Source organism: Scardinius erythrophthalmus, assembly GCF_964197995.2.
Source record: "Scardinius erythrophthalmus genome assembly, chromosome: 10".
Classification (NCBI taxonomy): Eukaryota; Metazoa; Chordata; class Actinopteri; order Cypriniformes; family Leuciscidae; genus Scardinius; species Scardinius erythrophthalmus.
Window position 1 is genome coordinate 41907601 of NC_138230.1, and position 11858 is coordinate 41919458.

At 36.6% G+C, this 11858-nt stretch overlaps 1 protein-coding gene across 2 annotated transcripts; it reads right to left on the bottom strand.

Moving 5' to 3' along the window:
• Positions 1-890: 890 nt before the first annotated feature.
• Positions 891-11480, bottom strand: sytl1 (synaptotagmin-like 1). 2 transcript variants are annotated; one of them, XM_081375645.1, is made up of 16 exons: positions 11261-11480; positions 10384-10437; positions 10018-10157; positions 9799-9941; positions 9535-9703; positions 7574-7628; positions 7465-7495; positions 7305-7369; positions 7130-7219; positions 6873-7039; positions 5382-5484; positions 5105-5266; positions 4665-4743; positions 3745-3844; positions 3228-3427; positions 891-1950 (listed from the first exon to the last, which is right to left on the bottom strand). In XM_081375645.1, the coding sequence occupies exons 3-16, from the start codon at positions 10137-10139 to the stop codon at positions 1808-1810; spliced, it is 1629 nt and encodes a 542-aa protein (XP_081231771.1). In that variant the 5' UTR covers positions 10140-10157; positions 10384-10437; positions 11261-11480; the 3' UTR covers positions 891-1807. The 2 variants fall into 2 exon arrangements, with proteins under 2 accessions (XP_081231771.1, XP_081231772.1); XM_081375646.1 differs by having other exon boundaries at positions 892-1950; positions 10018-10238; positions 11261-11450.
• Positions 11481-11858: the final 378 nt, after the last annotated feature.

An 11858-nucleotide genomic window follows, 5' to 3' on the forward strand; every position in this document is an offset into this window, starting at 1 on the left:
AAATTGAGGTCAATATTGCGATTGCGATATAGTAAACGAATGGTTTCATGCGTCATCTTGCTTGGTTCTCAAGTAAAATACACACACAGATTAGTGATAATGCTGAAATGTGTAGGTTACTTCTCGACTCAAACTAGAAACAACAACTAAATGCACTGTTTTCAAATTACAATAATATTTTTTACAAAATCAAATATTGATATCTTTGCAAACTTGTTATTTGTCTCAAGAATACAATAGTAAAAAATAAATTTCATATTTGCCAGTGCCCTTAATGTCTAACAGGTAGACCTATCAAACAGTCTGCACTGCATAAATTATAAATTAAATATATAGTCTACTAATCCTTATTAAAGTAAAAAAGTTCTTTAGTCAAGAGCAGTGAGTAATTTTCTCTGTTATTTTGTTGTTTGATTAACTTTACTGACAGGAAGCGCAATTTGCCGCTGTCTCTTTAAGACCAGCCGCTGCTGACAGAGACGCGGATCTCACACGCGCCTCATTCTCTCACACCTCTTCACGTTCATCATAAGAAGATACTCAACAAAACGAACATTTTGGCATAATTGTTATTGTTAGTGTTATTGTAAGTTCAAACACGAAAGAGAACTGTATTCTGACGTGCTGTCTGTGCGCACGATAGGCTACTTGCGCGTAGTTTCTTCATTCACTGTGACCTATTCCTGCAGTGGATGGCTAATTTCACATGTATTTTGTGTAATTTTCAAAATACAAAATACTGTATTTGTATTTTGTATTTAAATATTTTTTTTCACACAGTATTTTGTATTTGTTTGTTTTTTTGTATACATTTCCATGTATTTATGCCCATCTCTGGAAATTGGAAGAAACTTTGCAGAAATGCTTGAAACATGTGAAGAGCCACTGCCACAGTGGAAAAATGTAGACCAAGTTTAATAAAGAAGCAAACAAGTACAATTTTACATAATACGCCTATATTACAACTATACAGAATGGCTGTCATTTTATTTTTTAATTCATCCTAATGTAAGCAAAAAAAAAAACTGATTCTAACAGATTATTATTGAATAATCTGACAAAAAAAGGGCATACAATATCAGAACATGATTTGATATAGTATTTTTTTTAAACTGATGCAATGTACATTTAATTAAAGAAAATGGTGTTGTTTTAATCAGTAGTTAGTGTTTCATTACATTTGGGGTTTTATCAGCAATGAGCACTTTATAAACTGACCAGCTACAAATTATAAATTGAAAATGATTAATAATAATTACAAGAAAAGATAAAAATACCACTATTCTCTGAAGAGAGCAGTTTAAGTAAGTTGAACTATTTATTACAATGAATTCTCATTTTTCTCCCTCAGATCTGCATGACAAACTCCTGCAAAAACACTATCGTATATGTTGGCAACATACTCAATAGAAATGTGTGAGGACTATTTTGTAACAAATCCACTACCTGTGCAAAATATGTTTGATTGTTTGCATTCCGTTTCTAGAACTTTATATAAAGAAGATTGATCTCATTTCTGTCCTGTACAGATTGCTAGGCACTATGACATGTTTAAAACATGTTTGATATCCTCCAACTGGATGAAATCCTAGTCTGAAGCTAAAAATCTGTGAGTCTGTTGTGTACACTACACACATGAAATCTGTCAATTCTGAGTGCTTAAAATCTGCAGACTAGCTCCGACTTTTGGAAGTGTCAACTCGTCTAGACTGCAAATCTGAGCAAAAGCTGTGCAGTGTATTCCAGGATTTACTCAAACTGTTTCGCAACCAATGTCACATGATGAATATGCATAAGTTGAACAAGTTCAATCAGAGCAGAGCTGTAAGTTGGTTCTGATTGGCAGACTAGTGTCCACCCAGTTACTGGAGCTCTGAATCACTCTTGACCACACACTGATCTCTTCTTCGGTAGAATCCATCCAGCAAACTGACTGACCATAACTCACTCCTGCAACACATAAACACAGTCTTAAAGAGGAACTATTATGCCTTTTTTCATGTTCAGCATTTTTAAAAAAAAAATTTAGTGCAATGTTGCGGTTTGAGCATGAAAAGGGAGTAATTCTCTATATCAGTGTCAGTGTTTCTGAACTCCCTGAAACGCCTCCCTCGAAGTCTTGAGTTTTCTTGGGAATGAACACGTCACAATATTCCTCATTTAATGATTCCCGCCTAAGGCATACCCTAAATAAAGGAGCGGGGACTGGTTGAGTTAGTTAGTAGTGTGTTGAAACTGGTGGTTATGGTAAGGGGCGGAGCATTTCCCCAAAACACTCGCCGCTGTTGACCAATCACAACACACTGATCCAGCCGACCAATCAGAGCACATTGTGCTTTTCAGAAGGAGGGGCTTCATAGAGACAGGAACTAAACGGGTGTGTTTCCCAAAAGCATCGTTAGCTAACTATGGTTGCAAGTTCCGTCGTTATCAGCATAGATCAACGAGTCGGTGATTCCCAAAAGCATCGTTCTAACGAACATTCGCAAACAGCATCGCAGAGTTGTGTGTTTGGAATGACAGCTCTCAACCTGTGGTTAGAAGCAGAGTTTCTTGTTTGCATGACATGTGGACTTAATAAATCCTTGTCTTGAGCAAAATAAGCATTACAATCTGTATCATTTATATAGAATACATACAAATGTCATTTACGTCTTTTAGTTTGTCAAGAGATTTAAAGCACCGTTTTTGAAGAGTGCGCATGTGCGAACGTGCTTTACGACGTAATTGAATGATTGAATCTGGAAATAAAGCAAAATAACTGAGAAAAATTAGAAATAGTCCTCAGATGCCATGTTCGTAATTTATAGCAAAACATCTAGCGTTAATTCAATCTCAAACAGATTAATTAAAGAAAGTTATTACTCCAAACACCTGCGTGAGATCATTAACCAACGTGGTTGAACGACCAATTTGCGACAATATGGTTTCGGGAAACAGTCGTGACTCGTGACTAGCTAGTTGATTTCTTCAACGATGCATCATACTATGGTAGTTAAGCAGAGAGTTACGTCGTTGTACGGGAAACGCACCCCTGAGCGTTACTGATAGACTGGGAAGAGAGGAGCTGCAACAATGAAGGCCTAAAATATGTAAGATAAGGTGTTTTTAGAACATTCATGAAAACCTATTCTAGTAGAGCCCAAAAACAAAATCAAGACTTTGTAAAAGGGCATTATAGGTCCTGTTTTTATTTTTATTGTCAAGTAAGTTCAAATCTGTATTACCAGAGCCTGTGCTGAGTCGTACTCCACCCAGACAGTCGGAGTGATGTGGATTCCAGACTGTTATTTCAGCACATGCCTGAATGAGGTCACTGGACTGAAACCCGTCATATACCATTGTGTGGTTGAACACCGGGCTGACAGAAGCTCGCACCAGTCGAGTCCGCTGGCCACTGATGCCGCTTTCATCTGGTAATACCACACTGGACAAACACAGACCATACTCATGCACTCATACACAAATAAATCAGACGAAACACTTTTTTTACTTATAAGTTAAACTCATATCTATCTATCTATCTATCTATCTATCTATCTATCTATCTATCTATCTATCTATCTATCTATCTATCTATCTATCTATTTCAAACTACTTTAAACTTCAAACTTATTTAAACTTTAAACTAATTTAAACTTGAAACTACTAAATTTACTTCATTTAAACTTATAAACTCTAAACTCATGCACTTATAAATTCATCCACTTATGAACTGAGTGTGTTATGAACGTGCACACACACCTTTTCACGTATGTGTTAGGTGCACCACGTTTTGTGGGAAGTAGACCAACAATCTCTCTCAACCATATATGGAGCTCACCAGTCAGTGGATGACCATTTCCTACAGTCACAGAACACACAAAACAAGATATTGACATGAAGGGGTTTTAAACACGCTCTACCTGAACAGACCACAGGAGGGCAACACTGTCCCAGGACCAATCAGTAATGAGACCAGAGGGATCCAATCTCAGCAGGGTTTACCAAACAAAGGGTTTGTGATTGGATGAAAAGCTAATAATTAAATCATAACATTTAAAATAAAGAAAGAGGGCTGCACAAGTAATAATAATTAAAAAAACGCAATATAGCTTAGAAGTGGTTAAACCTGTTATCAACTAAACAGCAAAAACAATTTTACGCCAAAATAAAAGCTTGAGGGTTTGAATCATTTAGGACATTAGTATTGCAGTGTAAAATTTAATTATTTTTGTAATGATCAAATACCATTTTTTAATTTAAAGTGCAATTGTATTATTACAATAGTAATATATTTCTGGCTAATTAGTTAAAAGTAATAACAATAATCATGTAAAAATATGATATAAATAATAATCACAAAATAAGTTTCTGATGTAATTAAAAATGTGTAATTAAAATACTTCATTTTATTTGTTAACCAAGTCTTGTTAAGTAATTGGAAGTCTTGTTAAGTAATTGGAATATTAAAATAAAGGGTGTACTTCAAGAAAATATTTTATATCAAATGGATTCTGCTGACCAAATGTTCGTGAAACCCTGCTCTACAGTATCGCCTTTTACTGAAGGGACAGTGGGCCCACCCATAAAAACTGGTAATGGGTCACATGACTTTTAGCAATGGCCCTCCATATAAATGTGGATATAAAGGTTTTAAACATGAAGCATCTGCTCACACTCACCCTCTGAACCCGGAGGTACGAACTTAATTGAGAACAGAATGGTTCCTCTGCTGATGATGGCATCTGGACTTAACTGAACCTGCATCAAGAGAAAGAGTCTCCTAAATGAGAGACTGACTATCACAGGTTTATTTCACTACACATATCAGACTATGACTGCATCCGAAATCACATACTTCCCAACTATATAGTAGGCGAAAAAGAGCAAAAGTAGCATGTCTGAATTCACAGTAGCTCGCTTGCAACGCCAGGGTCATAGGTTCGATTCCCAGGGAAAGCAAGAACTGATAAGAATGTAAATGTGTACCTTGAAATGCAATGTAAGTCGCTTTGGATAAAAGCGTCTGCCAAATGCATGACTGTAAAATAAATGTAAAAATAAGTCCCTCCTCAAGAGCGTATGTGATTTGGGATGCAGACTATCTCTGAATCTGGCTCACTCTTGGCTGGAGGTTGTGCCAGGTTGGTTGGCTCTGGCTCCAGTCCCACAGACCCAGCCTCACCTCCACCTCCCCCAGGAACAGGTTTCTCCTCATTCTCTCCAAGTGCCAGACTGACAGACTCAACACACGAGCCTGGAGGTCCAGTCTGCGCACTTTGTACTGGTACAGGCAACATTTTATAGGTGAGTGGGGAAAGAAATAGTGCTGCAAGTTCAGTAATGTATTTTAAATTCATAGTAATTTATAAAATATTAATCAATGAAAGAGAACTGACTTTCATGGTTTCATTATAGACTGGATTTAATGTTTTTCTCTTCATTGCAGTTTTTTTCTTACTGCGGGATGTGTTGTCGGGGAGAAGGTAAACTTTAACGTATCTGTGTGTGAGAGAAAGACAGAAACCATCCATTATATACGTTCAAAAGTTTGGGGTCAGTACGTTTTTTTTTTTTTTTTAAGAAATTTATATGGTAACATTTACGTTAAGCCTTTATGTTTAATGCATTATATCTTTTCATAAATAATTGTAACCAAAGTTAAAATGTAAATCCTTGTTAAATCTGAAATTGGTTGTTTGTCCTGTGTTTGAATGCATTATACTTTGTAACAATAAATAGAAAAGTATTATAATGTATTATAATGGTTACAATTATTCCGGAGACCATACGATGCATTATAAGGGGCATTATAAATCATAATTAATGCACTTATAATACTTTTATAATGCATTATATATATAAAGGCTTTAATTAAAGTGTTACCGTTAATACTTTTATTCAGCAACGATGCGTTGAATTGATCAAAAGTGGCAGTAAAGACATAATTAATGTTTCAATTAAACACTGTTCTTTTGACCTTTCTGTTCATCAAAGAATCCTGAAAAAATGCATCACAGTTTCCACTGTTCACAATATTGATAATAATCAGAAATGTTTCTTGAGCAGCAAATCATCATATTAGAGTGATTTCTGAAGGATCATGTGACATTGAAGAATGGAGTAATGATGCTGATCAAAGGAATAAATTACATTTTACATTATATTCTAATAGAAAACAGCGTTTTAATATTGTAATAATATTTCACAATATTACTGTTTCTTCTGTATCTTTGATAAACCCTGGTGAGCATAAGAGACAAAAATATTAAAATAAATAAATTAGTGCTGTCAAACGATTAAAATATTTAATCGCATTAATGTCATAGTTAACTCGCAATTAATCATAATTAATCGCAAATTTTTATCTATTCTAAATGTCCCTTGATTTCTTTTTGTCCCATTATTTTTTCTCATTTTAATGCTCTTATCAACATGGAAAAGTGGATCGGCTTGCTTTGTGCAAATGTTTTTTTTATTGAAAACCATTTGGCAACTTTTTAAAAGTAAACTTTCCATTCACAATCTTATTGGCATCCATTTCGGCGTCTCACGCTCGCCATCCACTCAAAACGTAACGTTAGCCTACTACTCTTTGGCCGGCTCGCAAGCCCAAACAAGTGTGTGCGGTGTGCCTGTTATTTTGTTTCCGGTCTAGCTAGATCCGGTGTGGTGGTGTAGTTTTTCTAACATTACTAGTTCCAATAGCATGTGAAAAAAACTACAAAGTTTGCTAGGCCAAAAAGAACGTTAATCTCGCGCTAAAAAAATTTACGCCGTTAAAATGAGTTTGTTAATAACGCGTTTAACTGACAGCACTAAAATAAATAAATCAAATAAATACTGAAAGTATGACTGAATGAAAATGACCATGGCCATTATACACTTACGGGTCCGATCGATTTTTGCGGGCCGATGCAAGGTCTTGGCAGGATATAATGTGCACGTGAAGCTCCTCCTTTTTGATGTCATACTGCAGCGAGAACTGGATCCGCCCTGATACTACAACATCCCCGAAATCCCCGACACTGTACAGGCTCATCAAACTGCCATTCATCTACACACACAGAAACTGCACTGTTTACTCCTGCACAGCTTCTGTTGCTCTGCAGACCATCATGTGTTGTGACGAGAGAGTGTGTCTTACCATATGATGAGAGGTCAAGCTGCTAACTGAGCCAAACCTAGTGTAGTCTAGTTCAGTGCTGCCAGAGTCGATGTCCCCCTCTGAGTCCATCTACAGACACACACACACACACAGATACATAGTACAACAGCTTCTCACACGTGTGTATCTGTACGGCAGGCCTTTCTGAACAGACCTGCAGAGATGGTGGTGCACTTGGCAAAACTCTCCTTTCTTTGTCAGCTGACTCTCCAAAACTTCCTGAGGCACGAGGGAAAGAGAACGTGAGCAGAGTGCAGCGTTGAGGCATTTATAAATGCATTAAATGATTTGACTGTCAGGACGGTGAATGTTACCTTTGAGTCCATTTCCTACTGCTGCGCTCTTCTGTTCAAAGCAAGAACATTATGTGAAACCTCTCATATTTCACACGCATAGATAATATAATCTTAAATGTAAAATGACCTTTGTGATGTGTCTTGTCCTGGATTGTGGTTCAGGCGTTGCCTTAGGAATGAGACTAAAAAGGATGTACCACAATATAAGACTGGATCATAATTAAACTAATAATTGAAGATCACAGTTCACACCCTTGAATCTGTCACGCTTTGTTCGAGTTATTCTGTAATATCGATTTGACTGCGCTGACAATACTGAAAAGAAAATCTGATGTTTTTGATAATGACAGATCAGATGTTTCATGCAGAGCTGCTCTTTAGATAATTCGACTTTGTTTCATAATTGACGAATTTTGCAACATTGACAGTTATTGAATAGAATTGAATCATTATTGAACTGAACTGAATAACGACACTATTGTCTTTTTTAAAGCTGCTTCACAGCAAAATTCAAATTCGAATATTTGATGAAGCTTGCATCATTGATAGTTATTTCCTGTTGTATAAATCGCTATAGTTAAATATGACGACTTAAATACAAGTGATCTTATCTGCACAGAAAATATTCGCATTCAATATTTCTGATTTCAAACATCTTATTAAAACATCATTTGCATGTTAACATGTTCATGCACAAGCTATATTAAGTTAGTGAATAAGGCCCAATGAGATATAACCAAGTACACGGCATTTAATGGATTTCTATGTACTCTTCCATGTATTCTTTAGTGTGTAATGTTGCTGTTTAAGCATGAAAAAGCTCTGCAAAGTTACAAAGTCACTCAAAGGGCCCTATTTTAACGATATGAAACGCAAGTGTCAAAGCGCAAAGCACAAGTAACTTTGTGGGCGGGTCTTGGCGCTGTTGCTATTTTCCCGGCAGGATAAATGACTCTTGCGCCAGGCGCAAATCTAAAATGTGTTGGTCTGAAGTAGCTTCATTATAATAATAATAATAATAATTCGTTACATTTATATAGCGCTTTATCTGAGACCTCAAAGCGCTTTACATAGAAGGGGGGAATCTCCTCAATTAGTCATAGGTGTGGTATACTATCTATACTATCATAGGTCTATCTATCTATCGTAATAATGTATGGTTTTCTAAAAATGAAAACTGCTGCTTCTGTGTAGATGAGAGAATCAAAGTGTATGTATGCGCGTTGTGCACACGCTACATTGATTATGGCCAAGCATGCGCCCTTAAAATAGCATATGAATAACATGCGCAACGCGCCACTGACTTTAAACTATTTTTTTCCTGGTTAGTGGCGCAATTATTTTCTAAACCTGCAAAATAGCATGAAGGAACGTTTGCGCCGGAACACGCCTCCTTTTTTGCTCTGAACCGCCCGGGGAGCGCAAGTTCATTCCCTAGTTTAGCGACGTGCTTCTGTGGAGGGAAAAGCGCGCTTTGCGCGGGTGCAAAATAGGAATGATACATGCGTCGGTGTACAAAGTCAATTGCGCTGGGTGCAAGATAGGGCCCAAAGTGTTATTCTCTATATCAGTCTCACTGTTTCTGAACTCCTTTAAACGCCTCCATTGTAGTTTTGAGTTTCCTTCTGGGAACGAATATGTCACAATATTCCTCATTTAAATAATTCCCTCATTTAAATAATAATTAAATAAAGGGGCGGGTCCCGGTTGAGTTAGTTAGTAGTGTGTTGAAACTGGCGGTTATGGTAAGGGTTGGGGCATTTCCCAAACACACTCGAAGCGGTTGACCAATCACAACACACTGATCCAGCCAACCAATCAGAGCACTTTGTGCCTTCCAGAAGGCGGGGCTTCATAAAGACAGGAACTAAACAGAGCGTTACTGACAGACGGAGCTGCAACAATGTCAAATATGTGCAAAATAATGTTTTGAACATTGAAGCATGAAAACCTATTCAAGTAGAGCTTAAAAACAAAATCCTGACTTTGTGTAAAATGGCATAATATGGCCTCTTTAATATACAGACTGTTTAGATGCATTTATTTTACTCAGTCCAAAGTTAATAAAGAGTTAAAAGTTGCACCAACCTTTCTCCATCTTTTTCTCTTTCCTTCTCTTCCTGGCCCTTGTCATCCTCTCTTACACTTATATGTTCCTGCAACTCTCTCTCTGTACTCTTTTCTTCCTCTCGCTGCTCATGTAATTGAGAAGAGTCATTACCTTTTTCTTCATCAAATATTGCCGTCAAAGGTGTATCTAGTAAAAAAAAAAAAGAATATTGTAATGTCAACACATGTATATGCACACAAATACTACTCTAGTCTACAAGGATGAGTAGGAGATCATGTGACCTTTTTCACGTCGCTTCTGGCGTATGGAGGCATGCACAACATCAGCTCCTCCCTTCTGATATCTCTTAGCGCGCTCTTCATGAAACCACTCTCCCGAGAGAGAGCGCAGATGGACAGGGTCTGACACCGTCTGCTGAAGCTTGCTGAAAACACAAATATCTTTTATTGCTCCTATGACTTATGTGGACCAAAAAAGTCCAGTATTGTACACAGACTGACCGTATTCTCCCTTCCTCTTTGCTGCGTAGTTCAGCATCTCTCAGCAGAACATTGAGAATAACAGTTTGCTCCACCTCAGTCAGGTGACAGAGATCTAGTTTAGGTTCCCCTTCCCCTTCCATTTCAGGCACACTTCACACCTGGTTATTAAGATGATTTAGATTAGATTTATGAGAAACCACACCCAAGAGTTGCAGATGGAAATGTGGGAACTGAACGAGCTGAATGCACAAATGAGAGAATACAAATTTATGAAAACAATTTTAAAAAACAATAAAGGTTATTGTATCAGAAAAGCAATTTTCATTTGCAAGACACTTTAAAATTAATTTAAAAATGAAATCAAATTAATTTTCAATCTCCAACCTGCGTTAATGTTTATTCATTTCCTCCAGATGCAATAAAGGGACTTCAAGTTCCCTAAAACAAGAAGAAAAAAAACATAATAGCCCATAATAATGCTCTTTGATACGCTGTTTTATCGTTTTTAATGCCACAAGGGTATGTACACAGTTATAATAATATCAACTTTCTCAGATAATGATTTTCAATGTTTTTTGTTTGTATGTTTACTTATTTTTTTACTTTATTTAATAAATTGAATTTTTTTTCTTATCCAATATACACAGCCCAAAATGTCATCTTTATGTTTAATTAAATATTAGCCTATACTATAACACCCTAAATCCTTCTGTAGCAATCAGTGGTAATCAATGATAAACCAAATAAAAATTTGCTTTCCACACCACTAAATTGAGAAGTGTACATATTAAACTCATATGTATATGTACATATGTATAAATGTGTATAATATATATTTCATTAAATTCCTATTTGATTTTGTAACTGATATAAAAATAATTCTGCATTTCCCTGCTTTGTCCCAAGCTAAACTGATAAATAAAGAGATTAAAATCATTTCCAGTATAATACAAAGCGATGCTTGAATCGCGCACGCGCATAACAAACAGCGACAAACAAGGCAAAAGTAAACAAATTGCTTACCACTGCACTGAGGCCAAGTGTTTATCTACTTCCATATAACACAAGCATAAACTATTATAATGCACTTTAGGTCAAGCTGCTAAAGACTTTCGGTTAGTTAAATGTTTAACAAACGAGGATAAATTAACAGATGGAGTCGCACCTGTCAAACTCTCCCACTTGCACCCAACTCAAACGTGAAAAAGAACGAGAAGAAGCAACTAATGTTGACTTAAACAACTAAATGTAATGTCTTTACCTCATCTAATGTCCTCTGGGTATTTCATTGTCGCGGGTTTTTCTTTGTCAAGTTTTGCTGTCGGTAGTTTCTAAACACACACTCGTTTGTGTCTGGTTTGGCAGGACTGGCACTAACACACACACACACACACACACACACACACACACACCCGCCCTCGGGCACAGAGCAAAATACGAACCGGATTCTCACACATCACCGAGTATGTACTCATTTTACTAATCACTTCACGTTCACACAGCAGGTTATGTATGTCTCTCTCTCTCTCTCTCTCTCTCTCTCTCTCTCTCTCTCTCTCTCTCTCTCTCTCTTAGGTTGTCTCAGTGTTGGTAATGCAAATAATGCATTACAATATCGTGTTACTCCTTTAAAAAGTAACTAATTGCATTACTTTTTATGAAAAGTAATGCGTTAGTTACGCTACTTTTGCGTTACTTTTTCTCACCTGGGTTTGGGATGCTTGATTGTTTTTTAACTCTTTCCCTGCCAGCGTTCCCTTTTACCAGAATATTTTGTTGCATGAATATCTGAATGTGCAATATATCAAAAGAAAGAAGAGATCTCTGCTTTAAAAACAAACAACAACAAAAAAAAAAAC